This window comes from Cupressus sempervirens, chromosome 11, assembly GCF_028749045.1.
Source record: "Cupressus sempervirens isolate cs-2001-9-10 chromosome 11, ASM2874904v1, whole genome shotgun sequence".
NCBI classification, from domain to species: Eukaryota; Viridiplantae; Streptophyta; class Pinopsida; order Cupressales; family Cupressaceae; genus Cupressus; species Cupressus sempervirens.
In genome coordinates, this window is record NC_143128.1 from 54,251,087 (window position 1) to 54,274,182 (window position 23,096).

The following is a 23,096-nucleotide window of genomic DNA, read 5'->3' on the forward strand; positions in this document are numbered from 1 at the left end:
GAAAGGCTAAAAGAATATACATAAGTAGAAATAAAGATACATCATCCTCCAAGAATCCATGATACAAAGTACAGTAAAATAAATGAAACCATATACCATACATGATACATCCATCCATCATAAAAGATATAAACATCCAACATGAAATACAACTATCCATCTATCATAAAACACAACTAATCTAAGTGCGTGGTTCCTCCGAACTGTCAATAACATCATTAGACCATCGTGGGCCCTAGCCATCCCCCACGCGTAACATCCCAAACTACCAAAGAGATCATCGATACTATCATAATAGGGATGTCACACCTAAACATGCTACAACATATGCATAAAGAAATCTAACATACTAGAATAAAGCATAAGTATACAACATCATTTAAACATGATAAATAGGCATACCAAGAAGCTCCAGCCACGATAACTATGGACGGATCTCAAATGGTAAGAGTGAAAAGCACTACCACCCGACCGCATGGAACTTAAATGGTCCACTCCCACCGTGCTGAGGAGATAGTCTCAAGTCCTAAATAGGATATCAAAACACATAATCACAAATACTCTCTAAGTCCTGGAAATCGTAAAAGTATACTAACTTAAAGGTTCCAACACATAGATCGACATCTAGACCCAGAGGCACCACACAGACACACGTAGGAATCTACCATGCAAGTGGGAAAGTGTCATCACAAAAGTCACGTAGAAGTTACCCGAGCAATCCCTGAGCATCTCATGAGAATCCCAGGTACCTAGTGATCCCTGCGGCCACTAGTATCCTCTCAAACTGACGAGGCATACTACGGAATGCAAGGTCGCAACCAAGCGTTCTCTCTACCCCATCCTAGTCTGTACTAGCACTCAAGGCATGAGAGAGAACATACAATTATCTTATTAGGTTTATTCTAATCCCCATTTAGTGTAAATGTTATCACTTATTAAAAACAACTTACAATGGGTTTCTCCAGGCAGCCTCTTAGGGTCCCGACCCCCATTGCAAGCCACTTTCCGACACTACACATAGATAACCTACCCTAGGCTCATGAAATCTCAATCAAAGAATCATAATAAAATCACCTCAGTCCTATACAAACGACTGAAAAACATCATAAATATAATCCACAATAATCACATCAGTTCTCCATGAGCAACTGAAAAGCATCAAATAATCATATTGATCACAACAGTTCTCTATTAGCAACTGAAGGCATCAATGATAAATCACAACATCCAATGGTTCTCCAACGAGCAACCAAAAAGTATCCCAATAATAAATCACAATACTGATCGAAGACTCCAAAATGGTCAAGTCAAACATGTCACAACATGACATCATCAAGAACAAATCATTCAAAACATCTCAGTCCTCTCAAAGCAACTGGAAGGCAAATCAAATATAACTGATCGATGACTAAAAAATGGTTAAGTTAGGTATCTCATATACATACACCTCAGCTTCACACAAGGAAACTGGAAAGTAATAAAAAATAGTAAATACATCCATCATAGAGCATACTATCACATTACCTTGGTTGGTTTGAAAAGATCGAGAACAAATCATCATAACTTCACATTCACAAACCCTCGAGCCTTTGGTAACGACCTAGGACTGGTCAAGCTAATACAACCCCAAGAACCCCAGAACACAAACAACATACATAAAACAGAACGTAGGTATCAAGTTTTGGTTTGATTGATAATATACTATTGAGTTATTGTAATGTTTCAGTTTTAGTTTCAAGGTATGATTCAAGTTCAAAAGATTTCTGGATAACCTTACAAGTTGACCTATTCACTTGTTCGAATGAAACTAGAATTACTCTCTCATCATGTTTTAAATCAATAATATAATTTTACAATTTTATCAAATAATATCCGTTATTAATTAACTTTAATTAAACTAATTTTAATTAAATGAATTAATAATTATTGATCTAAATATTTATATTAATATCTTCATCAATTATCAATTTTCTAATATTTAACCAAAAATTATTAATAAGTTAATAATTACCAAAAAAAACTATATTAAAATGCATTAATATTTAAATTGACAAATAATAATAAAATCTATCAATAAATATTATTAAATAATAATAAGTTTACATTATAAAACTTATTAATAAAATACTATTAATACATTTAATATTAAAATCCATTAATAAAAATTATTAAATAATAATAAAATTTATTTTATAAATCATATTTATCTAATTATAATAACTTTATATAACTTTTTTTTTTTTTAAAAACATTAACAATACGTAAGCTTATAATTTTTTTAAAAAGGGAACTTTAATCATATATTAATTAATAAAAGTTTATTAAAACTTTTAAAGTATCTAAATTATTAATAAAACTTTATGAAAAGTTAACATCTACTTTACTAAAGTATTAATAAAAATTCTATTTACACAAACTTTTGAATGTATTTAGCCGGCCCTTTAATATAGCCGCAGGGTATAATACACATGGTGCCACCAGTTTAAACAAAGCCGTGCGGCCTCATTACAAGGGCCGCTGGCCATTAAATAACGCAGGTACACTATGTCAGATTATTGTAGGTATGTTGCGATTCCCGGAATCTGCTGACGGAATAAAAGGGTAAGTTTGGGGTAAGTTCATTATATATATATATATATTTGTTTTCTTTTCAATTAAAATCTTTTAAATATGTTTCCTCCAAGTATTATATATACACTATATTTAAAAAGGATCTTTTTTAACAATCTAACCCCTAAACATGTATAATTAATCATTATTTTTTTTTAAATTTTTAAATTTTTAATTCTAATTTTATTTTATTTTATAAACTTTTATAAATATAACCCGAATTTTCAATCTAGATTTTTTTTCTCTTCTTTCAAAAGCTCTCCCTAGTTTAATTTCTAAATTCTTTCATCTAGAACGAGGGTTTCAAATTGATTTATTCTTCTAGTTCTATTATATAGATGAAATACAATATAGTATCATAAGGTTCATAACAAGAGAGCGAAAGGGTCAAACAACGAAATCCAGACAATTCGGATTTATAATCCACAGGCACGAAGAAGACAAGAAAGGGAAAATTGCGTAATTAATCAGTTATCAAAACACAAGACCCTACTTGAGCCTGATGCTAATACACAACCCCCGAAAATTGTGAGAGAATTCACTTCTCTTCAAGAACCTTTCTTTGAAAATTTTCCCAGAATTCTTCTTCTGAAATTTGCTTCCAAAATTTTCATCCAATAACCATCTCAAAGTGTCTCCAAAATTCGCGGTCCTCAAATTTGTGTGTTCAAAATGAACCCTCTAATTGTGATAAAGGTTTCTCTCCTTAAATTGGGGCACTGATTGTGCGTTCACCCAGGAGAACTCCTTGCTCACAACCTTTAACTCCATCTTAACTTTTTATTGATCTTTCTTTATCTTTTCTTTTATTGTTTCATACACGTTAAGTGAATTATTAAATTACTTATTTAATTTTCACTTGACTTCTCCATTAAATAATTTATTAAATTAATCTCATGCTCGCACTTAATGCAATTAAAATATCTTATTATTTTCACTTATTTTATCTTTTTAATTAATTTCTTTCATTTTAAACTCATGCACGCATCATGCAATGTAGAATCTTTTTAATAATTTAATATCTTTTCCACTTCTTAATTCATTCTAGAAACTTAATTGATAAAATATTTTATTAATTCAATTAATAATAATATTTAGCATTTATTTAAAAATGAACTCTAAATATTTTATTATTAAATTAAATAAATATTATCACATTTTAAATTTAAACTTTAAACTTTTATCTCCAAATTTAATTCTTTTTATTTAATTAATTTCTCAGTTAATTAAATATAATTAAATATTAAAATGTCATAATAATTTTTTCATTAAATTAAATCATTAATTAATCTTTTAATTAGAGTTAATTAATAGAAAATACGCCAAAGACTCATAAAACAACATACGAAAACCCATCATTGCAAAACACATACTAAATCAAACGAAAGGGTTATAATCACGAATTAACATCATTCGACACATTCGGAGGGTACTAACTCAGATACTTGTCCTAATTTTCAATTAGGACAAATGTCTTAAAGGTATGGGATTTGGACTTAAGAATTTATCTCCCCTCTCTTACCATTGAGATAATGCGATAGGGTATGCTCATCCTGGCAATTCAGGGAAGTCGATACCCGGTACTTGCAACCTGCATAAAATCCACGCATGTACAGACACAATATTCTAAGCTAAACAGGCAATGGCAGGAAGTGGTGCATCGTGTAGATCCCGACTAGCAGGTGACTACGACTCCCTTCCTTAACCACATCAGAAACGCCATACATAAAGAAAACAAACACGCACACCATACACATGCTGTATGGGGTAAGTATCTATAAGAAAACACGTAATAATCCATCTAACTAATCATCATACATACATGAAGTAAGGAGTATCAAGTAATCTCATCCTATAACCAACTGAATGTAAAATAATCTCTAATAATCTTAAAGCAATGCTTCTAATCATAAGCATGAAACTAACCTAAAAGAGTTTAGTATTGATAACGGAAATGCGAACTAGGGGCAGGTACTACACCTCGGATAAGAGTGCCCTCAAACACTTTGTATGAATCCTCCCGCACATGTGAACTTTCCAAAAGATACACCATGAAAGACTCTGTGCAGTAGAAATTATATGTGGAAGTATCAACCTGCTCGCTTGCAACCCACAACTGATCCCTCTGAAGTGGCACTGCTAATTGTCCCATGCTATCAACTGTATGAGATGAAGAAATAGATTTGCTTCTAGCAGAAGGAAGCAAATCAACATAAGAGCTTAACTCCATTGATACTCTTACCTCATTGGTACCAACTGCACTCCTAGACGAATGCGTTTGCCACATCATCATGTACCACATCCCCAACCATGGAAACAAACTCACCACCAACCATAGTATGTAACTAAACAGGGTTTGGGACTGGTGTTGACTGTACCCGCTCTAACTTCACGATAACCTCATCCAACTGTGATTGTGACTCCTGAAGAGTCAACTAAGTATATTGAAGAGAGTCCACAATTGCCTCAAACTCCTGGGTAAGCTCAACTACCTTCTCTTTCCCTAACAACGTCTCATAATAGGTGCTACCCCACTCCAGAATGTAATCCCTGTTAGCAACTAACTAAGAGTAACTATGCTTCAAGATCCTGATAGCCTCTTGAAGCGCATAAACCTCTGCTAGGGAAAGATTACTATCAATGTGCTCATCTGACATAGGAGCACTCTAGCCAGACGTAGCTAGCATTTGGCGAATGGTATCATAATGATCAAGAGATGAAGAAATGTCACTGTCATTGACCTTCAGTTGATAAGTCACATGATGCCTTTGTAACCCCTGACTCCTATGCAAGCTCCGTGTCTCACTAACTACATTGTGATATGAACTGAATTAGAATTGTCCACCACAAGATCACTCATACATGTGCTATCGTCCTCGTATAATTTTGCATCTGAGATACAACTACCATGTACCCCAACCAACTCCTCATCCGAAGAAATTGAAGCACTCGCAGTATCAATCTCCTTGCATGTCTCAACTTCCACCTCAATAGTAAGATCCTGTGACCATTGATCCTGGGACTCATCGAAAACCTCCTTGGAGTCATCACCCAATATCTGACAAGGGGTATCATACTCGGTGCAACTCATAGAATCATCTACCAAATCATCAAAGGTGTCCATACTATCTGCATCCCCATCACCTAACAGAGCCTCAACTGGCATCACCTGACTCTGCACACATGACTCTATGCCAGATTGTGAATCAATAACGCTAGAGCATGAACTCACATCTACTGACTTCGTTGTAACACCCAAATCACCATCACAGCTGGGTGACTCCATACATGCATCGATCCCACTTAAGGAAGCAGCTGCCTCCTGTACTAGAGCAACACTGTGAAAACTCACATACAAATCTCCAATAATAATCCCCTCCCCAAGAGAGCTAGAAGTATTAGCGGTAACAACTGCATCGTTTGTCTCTGTACTAACTACAACTCCTCTGGGAGCCTCAACCTGTTGAAGCTTAGTGCCACTATCTTCTACTGCCACTGACACAATCATATGTCCCTATGAAATAAGTCTATCATAAAAAATGTAGATAGGACTAGTAGATGCCGTACTAAATATAGGTACATCTGAATTATAAACACCCGTCGGGAAAAACTCAAGCTTCCTTCTCTGCAACCTTAATGTTGGCCTTCTAAAAGTGGAAACCATATACCTCGCTGCTCTCTCAACTGTCTTAGGATTTGATAAGCTCTCTGCCAACCTCTGTTGATGAAGCTTAAGTTTCTCCATATTATCTTGCAAAACATTCATTTTTGTGCTAACTTCCTCATTACTCCATCGGCTTCTAGAATTACTAGTCCTCCTATGTCTGGCCATAGAAAAAAATGCTAGAGTGCTGGTCACTCCAAATGCAACAACAAATCTGAAAATAAAATAACTTCCCTACCCCATAGGATGGCAGGAAACCGCTTTGATACCATTGTAATATCCCTTGACAATTCGGACCTCAACTTGCTGATTTATAGCTCAAGGAATATTGTCAAACACTTCTAATACAATCTCTACGTTTGCTGTTTCTGAGTTTCAGACTGATTATGCTTGTTTGAAATGATATCAAAGGGAATCTAAAGCTTGTAATTGCTTACTATTATATCTAAGCAAAGAACTAAATGCATATGCAATTCTCTTTTGGCTTTTCAAATGCATATATGTGAATTATAAATGAAAAATGTGCACTTACAGCCAATTGGTATTTTGTCAAACACTTGGCATACATACTATTATGTCAATCATGAAAGATATAAATTTGCACATTACATCAAATATATATGGACCTGCAACTTATCACTCTTTTAGTGAGATATTTTCTAATTCAATGCTTAACATAATATTCCAAGGCTCTTGGCTTTGCAACACCAAAAATTTGAATACAAATGACATTATAAATCTGATATAAAATGTGCATCTACAACTACCTTATAATAGCCACCTTTACAATGCCAAATGACCAATTAAATGATGCAAATTGAATGTAGAACCTGGTATACAAATCACCCAATGAAGGAGATGAAATTGCAATCATAATCAAGCCAAGTACTATAGCACGGGTACTATTCAGGACACTCTTCACAGCCAGCAATAAATGTATTCTCCAATTTAAGCACAAATGAAAGGACTGAAGGATCCTTTTCAATTTGCAACCTTTCGGAGGATATTTCACCACCTCAGTTATGCTAATCTATGAGAGTTTTCGTTTCCAAAGACTAAGTAGATAATATGCAGAAACTCTTGGCTCCATAGAACTCATCAAATGCAAATGACAATAATTGGATGATAAGAAAAGAACCTCTCATGTTAATTTATTCCTTCCTTGTGGGAGCTCACTTACTTTTCTCCCCAGTGTGGGATAAAAGATATTCTTATATTTGCACTTTATTATAATATTATAATATGAAATTATGCCCCATCATAAAGTGCCAATCCACCATATTAGCCTATGAGGGTCACAATAATAAGCTAATCTCTGAAACTTTGATGCTTCCAAGAAAATGGGGACATTACAACCTTGCACATCTATTTATACTTGTACTTGTTTGTGGTTACCCTTTGTGTTAGTCATTGTTTGTGTACTTCATTTTCATGCATTCCTAGTTTTATTGAATTTGTTTCAAGTCTCAGATTCCTTTTGCCTAGTCCTCTGCCATTGTACCAAAGGTACTTTTCAGTCCCATCAACCTATCATTGGTCCTTTGTGGATATTTGTGTTACCGGTCCTTCTCCCTCAACCCTTTGGATCTTGGTCCAGTTCAAACCAGGTCTGGGTACAGAGCCAATATGTTTTGGGTTTGGTGAGCCTAGTCAATTAGCTGTTGACAGATATGGTTTCCTGTGTACCAGCCATATTTTTGTTTCTAATTTGCTCACCTATGCCATCCCTACCTCTGTTTTTCATGACTAACACACTGAATCTGCTCAAAACTCAACAGAATTCAAATATGGAATGAGCTTGACTAGGTACAAAAAAGGTGGTTTTAGTTCATTGACTGGGCACATTGACCACTGCTTCCACTCCTTATAAATTCTGCCCAGCGTGCTCGATAAATCAATGGAGGGCTCAACCATCTGTTATGGCACACATATGACCTGGATGTCTGGGCATAGACATTCGAGGTATTTGAATCACTATGGTTGTAACAATACTATTTTTCCAATGCTATGATTCAATAACATTCATCCCTATTTTATATTAATAATTTTTATTTTTTCATAATTTTTAAAATATTTTTTATATCAATAAGTTTTAATGTTAATATATTTTTATATTTTTTATATTAAATTTATATTTCATAAATTATGTATTCTACAGTCTATATAGTCTATATTATAATATATTTTTTATATATAATTATCTTATGTTTTTGTACAAATGAACCAAATGAAACCCAACTCCCAAAATGTTTTTGCCTGAACTTGAGTGTGAAACCAGAATCAACACAACTTAGGTGGATATTGATACAAGTTAGTGCTTTCTTTCAGAAAAAATGTGACCACTGGTTTCCTTCAGCAGTCTTTATTTTTCATTTACATGCTGTGTTTTACCCGTATTTCCCTTGTGGAGTTGTACGGTCACTTGAACATTTATATTTGCCTTTGTACTAAGTTAATTCCCTCTTGTGGTGTCAACCTTGTTTTTAGTGATTTTAGGCTTGGTGCTAGTTACCATTTCAGCTTCTAGGATTCTTGTCTAGCCTAGTACTGCTCTACAGTAATTGGATGGCATTTCGTTCCTCTTGATGAGGAATCATCAATTATAGACAAACATTTTTTTCTCTATCTTGAGTTTTTTGATGAGAAAAAAATTCTTCAGTTTAATTCCTTGCATTCAGGAGTATGATTTCTGCAAGTTATATCCTTGTTTATATGGCTCGTGTGCACAAAACCCTGGCGTATGATTTTTTTTTGAATTCAGTAAACTGTTTCCCCACATACATGCCAATTTTACATGGTTGAATTCTACCATCGTTCTATGATCTATCTATCTGTGTTCTCAAATTATAAGGGAAATTGCAAAACAGCAATAGGAATTTGTTTATTCCTCAATATTTTTACTTCTATTAAGGGAGGATAAATATTTTTATGAATACTGTGAATTGTTTTTCCTCTTAAAAGTTTTTAAAAGTGTTATTGATAGAAATAATTATTGTACTGAGTAACTTTTGCCAAAACAATATGAATTTTATGCCAGGAAATGTTTCTCACACAACTAAATATGGAATGCCAATATTAACATTTAACTGTAGGTCCTAGCAGAGTTGCAGGATCAATTGCCTCCATTTCCAACAGAAGAGGCCAGACAGATTATTGAGGAGGAATTAGGTTGCAAGATTAATGAGGCTTTTAGTTTTCTCTCCAAAGAACCTGTAGCAGCTGCATCATTTGGCCAGGTAAATCTGATCATTAAGTAATGAACTATGAATTCAATGATCTGCATGCATGTTATTGGATACTTATAACAAATCTCCTTTCTTTTTTAACTTTCTTAATTGATTGGAGATACTAATAGGTGGTCCTACTTTGTGGCATGGTCTTGTATGCAATCTTGGATACAGTTTTGTTCTTAGAATAGCAACTAATTCTGTTCTTATAGAGATAATAAAGTTTACTGTTTAAATGCAATAAACATTGAATACTCATGGTTGGAGTCATGCATAATATAATGAATAATGCAGTTACATTTAGCTGGCAGTATGAGCTGATGTCTTGAGTTTGTAATGAAAAACCAAGTCTACAAGGAGTAATCTTTCGTTAAATTTTAATTTCATGATAATTCAGGGGATTAAATATGAGTGACTTGAACATATTCTAGGAGTGCTATTTTCCATCTCAATGATAATATTATTTCTAAGTAGAGAGATATTCAATATCCATATCGTGTAGGCCTAACCCCTTTGACATAACATCAGTGCTAATTATATATTTCGCAATACAATTATATTAATTTTCTAGCTTTGCAGGTGTATCGAGGGTGTACAATAGAAGGTGAGGATGTTGCAGTTAAAGTTCAACGTCCCAATGCCTTATACAATGTTGCTCGTGATATTTACATTCTTCGACTTCTTGTAAGTGAGATATATATCTTCTGTTTCTGTTTATCTAAATATTTGTTCTCTTAATATTTGGAGTCATATTATTTGTTTTTATTGGCCAAAGTTTTTTTATGTGATTGTAGTATTCCTTCAAATATATTGGATTTATTCACAATGCCCCGCTAAGGAACCCCACAGTAAACTACTACTAACTAAAAGAACATATAAATTAGTTTTTAAATTTTTAAAAAATGAAGTACATTGTTTCATCTACACATCATAATTGCAGAAATAAGATACATTAGTTCATCATATGTACATCCATTACAAAGGACAGGCAGAAGATAAACTATATTAAGAAAATATGTCTTCTATGGGTTCTCTTACTTCACTACTTTGCAACACATCTAAAACATAACTGGGATACTAAAACAATCACGAAACGATTCTCAAATTATCATATTCATCATTTCCAATTTCAACTAGGTTCATTTTAATCACCAAATATGTTCCTATGATGACCTTTTAGAGTGGGAGATCACATAATGATAATTGGTACCAACACTGATCCATCTTGATCTAACACTAATCTATCATATCAATGAACCTTTCATTACATTATTACAATTTACATCAACCTCCTTATGGAGTGCTGAAAAGGCAATATCAATTGCAAGTACAATCATTAAACTACTGAATAATACATGATGTAATTTGAAATAGAGATTATCTTGCAACTTGAATAAAAGGTATTGAAAATGAAAGACAAGATCCATCCAATTGCACATGAACAAATCCACCGACCTCCAATGGAGAAAGACAACGACAACCTGACTGTGTGGAACTCTCAGGCTGACCCCTATATTGCAAGTTAATCTGATAATGTTAACCCACCTCCATGTGCTCAGGGGATAGACACAAGGCCCTTGTGATGATCCTTGATTAACAATGGTAATTTCTTGTAATATTTGACTTTCCATTGAAATTCATAATCATAGATAATATTTGTAAATTAATTAGACAAACACAGATTTTCATCCTAGTTTAATAAATAAATCCCTTCAATTGATTAAAATATTTATATTTAGAATATTCATTATCAATTCAATATATATATAAATATGTTTCATAAAAACTAAACTATGAATATATCATTCATTAATTAAAAATATATAATAAAATCTGTATTCAATTATCTGTCTTTCTGTATATAAAATAAATAAATTTAGAAACAAAACTATCAATAGATAAATTTATTAAACTAAAACTGTTGATGTTTTGTAGCTTCTCTCGGATAAACTGTAGCAAAGATATATATATTAGAGATATCATAACTATAAAACTGTGATTATATTAATGAATAGACATGTCCCATGAAGGGACATGTCTACTCTTTACTCACTTTTATATATAAATAGGAGATCGCTGCAAATTGGAAAACACATACCAAATATAATGGCAGCTGTTTACCTTACAGGGTAAACAGATACTTATCGCATGTAGTACAGAAAGATATAACACAGAACAAATACTTTATTCATATATGCAATATGCACTCCAATGTTTACAATATGATTATGATGATGGTCAATAGTCCCTTCCAGACAGTGTAATATACTTTCCTGAAGGGTTGAATCAACCGTCACGCGCCCTTTTGGATACAATTCTACCCATCGGCTACATAGATTTTACTGACAACATCATCACCCCAAAAAGTAAAATCGTCTTCGGACAACAATTACAAAACTACCAAGACAGATTAATAAAATGGAATACATTAACTGTGACTAACTATAACAGGATAGATTTTTTCCATCACATCACATTCACTTTCCTCTGGTGCCTGCATCAAACTAGTCTCCAAAAACATGTTGCCTCTGTAGCCTCTGCTAACACAATATTGTCTCCCTAGCCAATCTGATCTTGATAGCCACCCGTGCTGCCTTCTCTGCTTCCAACTCGTGGGTATGTTGAGCCAAGTGTCACTCTGCTGTCTCCAACTGGATGGTCAACTCCTCCCAAGCTCTCTATGCATCTACCAAGATAGCGTCACGTCCAACACTTACTCTGAGTGCCTCAAAGCGTAACACCCTTCTCGAAAGGCTTGCTCCAATGCTCTCTCGGCCTCTGGTAGATAGACACTATGCTTGCAACAGCTCTAGGTCTCATCAACTGGTCACACTTCCCAAGACTGATAACTGAACTGACCGGGGGTCTAGGGGACAATGTCCCCAACAGGGTCGAGGGGCAGCGTCCCCTACGGGGTACTGGGGCAGAGCTTTAAGCGCACTCCCTGTCGCAATACAAGCTGGGGTCGAGGGGCAGCGCCCTCGCTGCCAAGACCAAATTAGCACCCTCAAACCCACATAAAAGTCCATAGAACACACCAATTTTGTGATTTTCTTCCAATCCCATACTCTTTTTGCCAACCGCTTATGTTTTACTACCTTTTTATGTCTTTCCCTTCCCTTCAGTATCATACGTTATTCATTGTGAACTGTTTTGATTTGTTGTCGTTTTATTTTATTTTTATTTTTATAAGAACCTTTTTGCCATACTCTGGTATGCTATAATTATAGCCTTGTTTCCTTGAGACTAATGCCTGTACTGTCTAATTCCTTTTAATTGCTTGGCTGTATGGCAGTGTTTCCTGTCACAATCGAACCATACGGTATTCTTCCAAAGGGTCGTATGAACCACATTCTTTCTTCCAAGAGTCGCCGTACAATGTTGTCTATGCCACCATATGGTGGGTTTCTTTTCTCTATGACTTACGTTCTAGGGTTATCGTACGGTAATGCTCTCTGCCATTTCCTATGCTGTTTTGTACCTCTTCTACCGTACGACCATACGATGACCTCTTTCAGTCACTTCTGATGACCATACGGTACATCCCTTCCAATTTTGCTTGGCCACCGTATGGTGTTATCTCACTTCCTAATGTTCTCGTACGGCATCCTTTACTCTATATTTGCCTTTCCTTATGACGTACTTATATGGAGGTTGTATGATGCTCTTAATAAAGGCCGTATGGTGCTCTTTTTCCCACTTGATGGTCGTACGATGACTTTATAGCCTTCAGCTTACTATTATTTTGCATCTTGTCGTTGCTCATCTATTACACTTTTCTCTTTGATTTCTTATTTATTCTAATTATTTATATTTACATATATACATTACCAAATTTTACCTACGTCGCACAACACAACCCTCTTCCTCTAGGCTGTACAGTGATCCCTAGAGCGTATGGTGCTATGCCTGTTTACTACGTTGACCGTCGAATTTGCTGCTGTTCGCTTGTGTTGTATGTACTGTCTGCACAGTCGCTTCCTTTTCCTAGTCCGTACATCAACACAATGATTTTATATTTTCCTTTGAATCATACGGTGTTTGGCGTCTTTTCTCTGCGCAAACCATACACAACCGTATAGTGGCCCTTTCTTGTGGCCTTTTCCTGTCCGTACGGTCGCTTGCTTCTCTGCATTTGTACAATTTCCTTCTATTGTTGTGTGGTGATACTTTTTGATGCTTCCCTACAGTGTTGTCTCCATGATTTTTTGTTCGTACGGTGTATGGTAGTGTCTTCCCCTTGTTGTATGGTGCATGTTTTGTGTCAGCATGTGAGATCCGTACAGTACTGCCTGGTGGCCGTACTGTGTACATTTCTGGTTGCTACATAGTTCTTTTTGTCTCCTTATGCTGACTGTATGATGTGTTTTCCTTGCTGGTGGCACCTTTCTACTAAACCTGTCGTGCGGTGTAACCTTTTCTTTTCGTGCGGTTCGTTCATTGTGTACCGTATGGTGGAACCTTTCCTTTTGCTGGGTTCGTACGATATGTTCTTCCTCTTGTACTGGCCATATGGTATGTTTTTTCTTTCAGCTTCAGTCATAATTGTCTTTCCTTATTTCGCTTATCTGTATTCCTTCGAACATTCATTTTCCTCCCCTTTATTACCTTCGTCGACCCTTAACATGTTATAGCTCAGAAAGAGCTCGCAGTCCTCCATCTGCCAATGGAGTAGGCCGTTCACTGAGTCCAAGTTATCATCGTTAGACCCTTCTTCCAGTCTCAATACTCCCTCTTCGTCAGTTTCCATTCTCTTCTTCCCCTCATTGTCCACTCCACCTTCGCCTTCGGAATTCGACAACGCTGCCTCCTCACCTATCATCTGTGTGTGTAAGTCGATTACAAATCTTCGGTCTCCTCATTCCACGGACAGGGTATTTCGTTTCCAATCATGTTTCACCTTCACCTGTACTAGCCAGCCCCATCCAAGGATAGCGTCATACCCTTTTCTTTTTAATGGAATGATCACGAAATCCAATAAGAATGGCTGTGTACCGATAGTTACAGGCTGTGTCATCAGAGTCCCTAGGGGTTTAATCCTGTGCTGATCGACAATGAGTAATTGAAATGTAGGTGGCCACAACATAGGTTGTCCCAACTTTTTCCATATATGCTCCGGTAGTACGTTTACTCTTGACCCTCTGTCGACGATTTTGTTTGTGAGTACGATTCCCAGGATACTCATCTCTACTATTGTTAGATGTCTTCCCATAGTGAGTGCTAGTAGCGTTGGGTCTGTTGCAGTTGCTCTGTTACCACCCTTTCCTGTCTCTTCCGTTGCTTTCGGGAGTGGTGTCATGTTCAGTATCGCTGTCCGCAATTGAGGCATTGTAAGAAGAAGGTCATTTAATTTTATAGGAACTTCCATTTGCATTACCTGTCGTATCATGTTTTGCTCTACCAGGTTTCTCTTTGAGGTACCGGTAGTGTCTTTTGTTTGTAGCTTTTCAGTTTCCATTTGTTTTTTCAACTCCATTCATGCTTGTTGCAACCTCATCTTTTCTTCCTCTGCATCTGGGTATATTGCCTTCTTTGCTTGTTCGTGAGTGATGGCTAGTATCTCCTCATCACATGTTTCGATGCTTAATATGTTCACCCCTTGCTTCGGGCATTTCAAATCCTCACGGTCTTCCAGACCACACCATATGCATAATAGCTATGGCATTTCCTTTGTGGTACGGTCTCTGGCGAAGTGCCCCTAGAGGTTGCACGCATGACACTGTATCATCGATCGTCTACTCGAGTCATACTGTATCCGACTTCGGCCTCCATTATTGTTATTATTGTTTTTGTTACCGCCTCGTCTGTGCCAGTTATTGTTATGGTATCCTCCTAAGGTTGCATTGTTTGTTCTTGCTCTCATGGTGGATACTTCCTGTGTCAGCATCACTTGCTGGTGTCCTTTTGTCTTCATATTGAATGGGCATTCCTTTGTGGAATGTCCCGCAATTTGGCAAATATCGTAAAATTGTTTTTCGGGCAGGAGGCCTTTGTGTGGCTCTCCTCCTTATAGTCCGTACACCACAATTCCCCTTTCATCGAGTTAGGATTCTTTTCAGATTTTTAAATTCCTTCATCATTCATAGCATATCCTTCTGCAATTCTTGAACTTTCTTACTTGATTCATCATCGTTGATGCTACTTTCGGAAGATGAATTGTCTAAGTGCAACGATTTGTGTTTCTTCTTTTTACTCTTATTTTGCTCACTCTCTAGGTCCATCGGCTGATTATACGCATCTGTGTACGATGCTGGAGGTACAATCTTCATTTTCTTCTTTAGTGCTGGTTGTAGCCCTTCAACAAACCATCGTTTCATTAATCCGTTAGCCGGTGGGCTCTTCATCTTCCCCACCAATTCTTTTAGTCTTCTTGCATATACACGAATCGTTTCATTCTTTCCTTGCTTTGTACAGTATATTTTTGCTACAATTTCATTAACGTCCCTGAGTAATCAGAACTTTGCTATGAATTCTTTTTTAACGTTTGGCTATGTAGTAAATTTTTCAGGATCGACATCCGCAAACCAATCAATCACTACAGCCCATAGGGTCATCGGGAACTGTCAGTCAAGTCATCTTGGTCCATTACACCATTCGCCGTCCATATTGTTTCACATGTCTTGTAGTGTCTGATTGGATCTGCTGGCCCATCACCGTTGAATTTTGACAATTTTTCCTTTGGTCCTGCCATTGCTACTTTCTTCTGATTTTGTGGTACTTGCTGTGTACCCGTACTGTTTTGAGTACCCGTGTTGTTTTGAGTACCCGTGCTGTTCTGAGTACCTGCATTGTTCTGAGTATCTGCGCTATTCTGAGTACCCACGTTTTTCTGAGCATCCGCATTGTTCTGAGCACCCATGTTGTTCTGCACAACCGCGCTATTTCAGACAATCACCCTACTTTGGACAACTTTGTTACCCGGTGAGAAAAGATCTTCCTCAAGTGAAGTTGTTCGATTCTATACTTGTATCCGTTCATTGGGTGTGTTAGGAACAAAGAGTTCACTCTATGGTGTACACATACTTTTCCGAAGGGCTGACTCAACTGTCACACTCCCTTTTGGATACAATTCTACTCATTGACTACACTATAGATTTTATTGACAACAAGTGCTTAGTACATTTGCAGTAGATTCGGGAAATCTAACATGGTATTAGAGCCTAGTTGCAAATGTAAAAATCTATCCCTCAATCCACCATGAAAGCTGGTTAGAAGCACATGAAGATGACACAACACACGCTTTGTGAAACCATTGTGGTGTTAACGATGGACATTAGGAAGAATTCCCAACATGGGACAAGCATCATGGTAAGGTGGACAAACTATGTCAATCCTCGTAGGAGGGGTTAATCAATCCCTCATCAGCAATTATGAAGAGTACACACATCTACTTAAAAGGACCAAAATTCATATTTAACTTATATGACTGCCCATAAAAACTAACGTGCCAATTGTACACCCTCCCTGCAATATGAAAGAGGAAGCAATTAGTAGGATAAAACTAGTGATCATTCCAGTCATGGACCACGTGGCAGAGACCCTAGATATGGCAATCCATTCCATGGAAAGGAGAGAGCCAAAATAATCTGCGTGGATACCATTAAAAGGTGACAAAGAAGTTCAGATTAGCCATAGATTGCATGGCAAAGACCATTGAATCATTGCAGAGTAGAGGAAGTGTCATTCATAGGTCATGTGGAAAGGTGAAGGAAATTAGTCAATATTGCAGATCCCAAATTAAAATGACGAGCCACGTGGGTTTTTACGAACCTTAAGATAGATTGTGTAGGCGATGGAAAACATAAACAAATGCAAGGCAGTCCCTCCCACATTCTTAGCAAGATATAAGTTGATGATCGCAAAATGCATCCTTGTGCGGATGTTTGAATAGTTGACATTTATCCTTTATTTCCTATGCATGGCCGTTGTTGGATTATCATGGCTACAAGTACTGCTAGTGGAGTCAACATACAAATTTTGAGTATGAACGACAGATTTGGACAGAGGGCAACCTCACCGGTAGATGCGCACGAGCATTTATTTGGAAAGACATCATGCTTTAAGTTACCATGCCTACCATGCCACCTATTAGCAAGGAGAATCAACAAGTTCTGAATGCTTATGTTAAATGACATCTTATAGTCAGACCAGTTTTGCATCAACATCTACAAATGACACACACGAGGGTGTTATCCAATAAAAATGTGTTTAATCAGTGAAACAAACATCATTAGCACCGTCGCTCTTGGGTGGGTCATATCATTGTGGGAATAGTAAAATAACGATCATCCATAAAAACATCATATTATATGAAGCAACTTGGGGAAACTGATAAGTGAGAGAAAGAAGGGTACTGATCACACATCGGGAGTGTAAGCATGATAATAATAAAAAAAAATGGGTGAACCCTTATTAACTAGTAGATATTATTATAAATTGCACATGTCATACACATCAATCACCTAAGGTAATAGAAGTATTGGGTAGTGATTCCAAAGGTAAGTATAATATGTTATTATTTTGTATGTAAATGGAAATAACATTAATATACGAAATATATCTATGTGTAACATCTTTTAATTTAATAATTTGACATTATGAAATGTAAAAGAATTAGTTGATGTACATCAAGATAGTAATATAACCTCTTATAAATATGAGTGAGTATAGATTAAAGTATATCTTTAAATTAGATATTTATCTATATTGAATTAGAATGATCTTATATTATTATGCAGATTATTCTTATTTATATTATAAGAGTTATGTTCCTTGATCTTTTCCTCTGAGAATGTTATTGCAGGAAAAGGAAGATTGAGATTTAGAGGGAGCCTGATATGTTATTAGAGGCAACCTTGAAAGAGAGGGAGAAGATTGTGGATGTTATTAACCTTCAGTGATTTCAGTGTTATTGATTAAGAGGGAGTAAACCATGATGAGATGGATTCTCCAGTGATCAGTAAATTGTCACAGTCAAGAGGAACTTGATTCATACATAGTGACCATGTGAAATTAATGGGCCTAACCCCTGTGTATATCATGAGGAAGTGATGACTTCCAAATGATCATCACTTGTATTTGGAGAAGTCGTAAGGCGACGATCTCACAATAACTTGTATTATGAGATCAAACAATGAATATATGGTGAATGTCTTGCATCTCAACATTTTGGGAGGCCATTACTCAAAGAGTACTTGGTGAATACCTTTGATATTCTGGGAGGCCAATACTTTTGATATCAGATGTGATATCAAACCTGATTTTGAGTAATTGGTGAATATCATATGATATTTTGGGAGGCCAATACTATCAAACTTTATTTTGAGTAATTAGTGAATATCGTATGATATTCTGGGAGGCCAATACTCGTGATATCTGATGTGATATCACACCTTATTTGAGTGCTTGGTGAATATCAGATGTCGATATTTTGGGAGACCAATACTCTTGATATCAGATGTGATATCAAAATGTTGAATATCTTCTGATCAAAGATATCCTTAAAATTTGTTATTCCTAATATTACCAATGGTGTAATATATGTCATGTGTTTATCCTCTCTAGCGAAGAGGGAGTGTTGATGTTTTCTAGCTTCTCTCGAATAAACTGTAGCAAAGACATATATATATATATATATATATATATATATATATATATATATATATATATATATATATATATATATATATATATATATATATATATATATATATATATATATGAGATAACATAACTATAAGATTGTGATTATATTAATGAATAGACATGTCCCTTCATGGGACATGTCTACTCTTTACTCACTTTTATATACAAATGAGAGATTGCTGCAAATTGGAAAACACATACCAAATATAATAGCAGTGCTTAGTACATTTGCAGCAGATCTGGGAAATCTAACAAAAACTATGATTTACTGAAGCCACGACTTAAGGAAGGGTCATGACCCAAATGAGTGGTTGCGACCTACCATCTTACCCGAGAACATATTAAATCATGCTGCTATCCCTTGTTTTGGCAATTCATTTTTGATGATTTACTAATTTGTTTGAGAGAATGAAGGCAAACAAAAGAGATATAACAGGGGACGACAAAAAGGAGAACAAATCATCATCTATAGCGTCTTGATTCAATACAGGGGACAATGACAATATGAAGGAAAGACGAGGAAATAAGATTCAGTATGGCCACGTCCAATTTTCAGTAAATGAACTGCAGGGTGTAGACAGGAGTAAAAAATGATAAACACAAACAACATCTCCCGTCATCCCAGATAGCCATCCCAATCAGTTAACAACATAACTCAACATAGTTAATATTGTCTCTTATATGAGCCTAGATATGCAGGTCGCACTTAGTAAATCCCAGGGAAGTAATTACTGACTGCACTGTGTCATTTACTAGGCATGTTCTCTGTCATTGGCACCTGTTCATAAATTCCTTTTGGATATCAGCCTGTAGATACCATCAAGAATTCCACCCTTCCTTAATCACAGTCTCTAGTATATAGATTCAAGCAACTATCATAATCCTATGTAACATATTAGACTGATTAAAATACATGAGAGTTAATCCAGTCAACCATATACATCAGATAATATAAGGAACAAAGTTCAGAGCTTATCCAAGTCAAACAGGGACAAGCACCAAATTATCAGTTAAATAACACTATATATATAGGAACACTCTCAAGTGCAACAGTGAAATTCATCAAATTCTTAAAAGGAACAAAGGAAGAGAGTTAAGATCTCTCCGAAGGACAACCAAGGAACATTATCACATTGAATTTTATAAAGAAATTAAGGCAGACATCTAAATTCTGAAGGGATTCAATAGGACATTCTGTAGATGAGTGTTGAAAGGAAGCAAGGCAGGGAATCAAGTATTCTCTAAAGAAACCAGTATATACTATTAGGAAAAACATATGCATATATAAGGATGGATACACCTAGAGAGGGTATCCATAAGGCCTAGGATGAGAAAGAGCTCTCTCCTAGAATGAATATTGTAATGACCCTTACTATAAAGGCCACTAAAACCCTCAAACTGGACTTAGGAATTTTGTCAAACAGTTGGCATGTAAGGCTGCAATATTACTAATTGTTGTACAACGAAACCTCAATATATGATGCCAATAATGTATGAACAACAATTCCAGATTATAACACTACCAATCTAAGAGATAGATGACAATATGAAACTCAAATATGAAGTCCAATGCAATTCTGATTTTATGACAGCAAATAGAACTGATTACAATGAGAGACTGTCACAACTATGCACTTCTAATACATCAAGCTCTTGACAATGCAATGTTATGACATGAACAATAACCCAGTTCGGATTTGGAATGCAAATGACGAAACTTTTACAACAGTTATTAATGACTGGAAATAACTATTTATGCAATGACAGTGCTGACTGTTCTAATCCATAACATGCAATATTTTGGCAATCAAAACTTCAGTTTGTGCACCTGGAATAGCTCCAATTTTGCCGGATATGAATGCTGAATTAATGCCACACGAAGACCTCACAATCTGCCCCAAACTGACTCACAAAATTGCTGCTGCTGCCCAACTGACAGGGCCGTACAGGTACGGCCTGGTACGGCTGATAGATAAAATTACTGCAGCGTTTTTTGTCACTCCAAAAGCAATCAATCTAGGCGCCTAGGGTTTCTGAATAACCCCCTAAAATATGAAATTCATCCGTCAAGCCAATTAGGAGTTATAAGCAAAAACGTGGGTCCAAACCCTGGACTGGCAGTCTGAAAATAATGCACAACTGTGTCTTCAAACCCTGTTAATCAATCCACAAATGCTAGGGCACAACTGAAACCCTTATTCCAACCAAAGTAAACCCTTATAACTGAATCTCAATGAAGTCCAAATGAGATGGCTGAATTACCAACTCCTCAAATGCAACAATTCAGGTGATATTTCACACCCTCAAAATCGCCAATCCAAGGGAGTGATTCGTTCCCAAAGATCAAATAATAATTTGCAGACCCAAGAGACTACAAATTTGCTCCACAATGGAAGAAGTAGAAGAAATCTCAAATCCAAGCATGTCCAAAATGAGAGGCCCAACCCTCTATTTATTCACTTTTCTAAGAAGTTGCTAGAACTTCTAGAAACATCCTTTATAAAATCTCTTCATAATGCACTTTTTCTAGAACTTCTAGAAACATCCTTTATAAAATCTCATTATAATGCACTTTTTATGATAAAGTAATTTTATAAAATAAAAAGTGCAACTCAACTTAAAATTATAACATGTAGGCCCCAATAACACATAATAATAAAATATAACCTCTTAACACTTCTTCAAGAGCAAGATATGACCATTTGATCCGCAGAATTGACTCTCTCTCCACACCATTTGCCTACGAGAGTCTGGAATAGGCAAAATCCATGATCAATGTCATGTCGAACTAAAGAGGGGACATTACAAATATATCGAGATTAATTATTTTTTAAGGTCTTAAAGAGAGGAGTATAGTGAGGATATGGTACTTTGCTGCAAAGCTGTTCAAAGTTGTACAAGACAACTAGAACCGCAGGAAGCACTCCCAAGGGGCTATGTATCTGATCACAGTCTCTCCTTAAGAAAGGGTTAAATTGAGAATCAAGATGTTATACTTGCATATAAGTAATTAGATGAATCTGTATTGCAACACTTTTACACCAATTGGATATTTCAAAACTTAACCATATGCATCCACAAATAATAATACTGAAAAGTAAAGCACATAACAATGAGAAATTCATAACACCATGATTTGTTTTCGAGGAAATCTTGGCCAAGGGAAAACCCCAACGGGGATGGTACCCACAACCATGTACTAATCTAAAAATAATTTGTTAGGAGTTTTGACCCTATTAGGAGTCATTAAATACATTTAGTGCCCTAGTCCTTGTTAGAGGACTTGACCTTGTAAGAGGTCTCAACCTTGTTAGGAGTTGTTTTACAATGTGAGCTCATTGCACAGTAATGATTTACAATCAATACAATAGGTAATAGATACAATATCAAAATGATTGTATTAATATCTTAAAACCTGATTAGTCCTTTGTGTAGCTCACATTTGATTCCTACCATACAACAAATCTCGCATCTGATCATCAATACAACTTCTAGTATCATATACAAAGTTTGCATGTCATTCTCCTCTCTCAAATAGAAAAACTGTCGTTACTTTATATCCTCCCAAATTACTTATCTAGTCGGCTGTCTTCACAAAACATGTGGCTGAATAACCAAGATTAATTGTTAAGATGTACTCAAAGGGTTAAAATCTAGGATGTCGTCCCTACATTGCCAATTAATTGACTTAATAAGGCAATTCAATTCCTTAGGCCAAATTACTTGATTTCTAATGCTTGCTCTGTCTTCTGCAGTATCAACTAGTCAACTTGTTTTTCATCCAAAATGTGTGCTAACTACTATCAGAACTCAAGCGAACATACTTACATCGTATACAGATTGTATACTCCCAATAACCAAAATTATGCACAATACTGTTTAATATTCTGTGTTCGCTGATCAGAACAATCCGATTTTATAGTGTCTTCTTGTATTATACTTGGGCATTT

The 23,096-nt window shown here is 35.8% G+C and overlaps 1 protein-coding gene across 1 annotated transcript in view; it reads left to right on the plus strand.

Annotated features, from left to right (window-relative positions):
• The window catches only part of ATATH8 (Protein kinase superfamily protein), a 185,237-nt gene that overhangs the window by 20,226 nt on the left and 141,915 nt on the right, over positions 1 to 23,096 (plus strand). The window contains exons 5-6 of the mRNA XM_089808697.1: positions 9,367 to 9,510; positions 10,081 to 10,185. Of these exons, the coding sequence (XP_089664823.1) occupies positions 9,367 to 9,510; positions 10,081 to 10,185 (249 nt within the window). The remainder of the gene's footprint in view (positions 1 to 9,366; positions 9,511 to 10,080; positions 10,186 to 23,096) is intronic.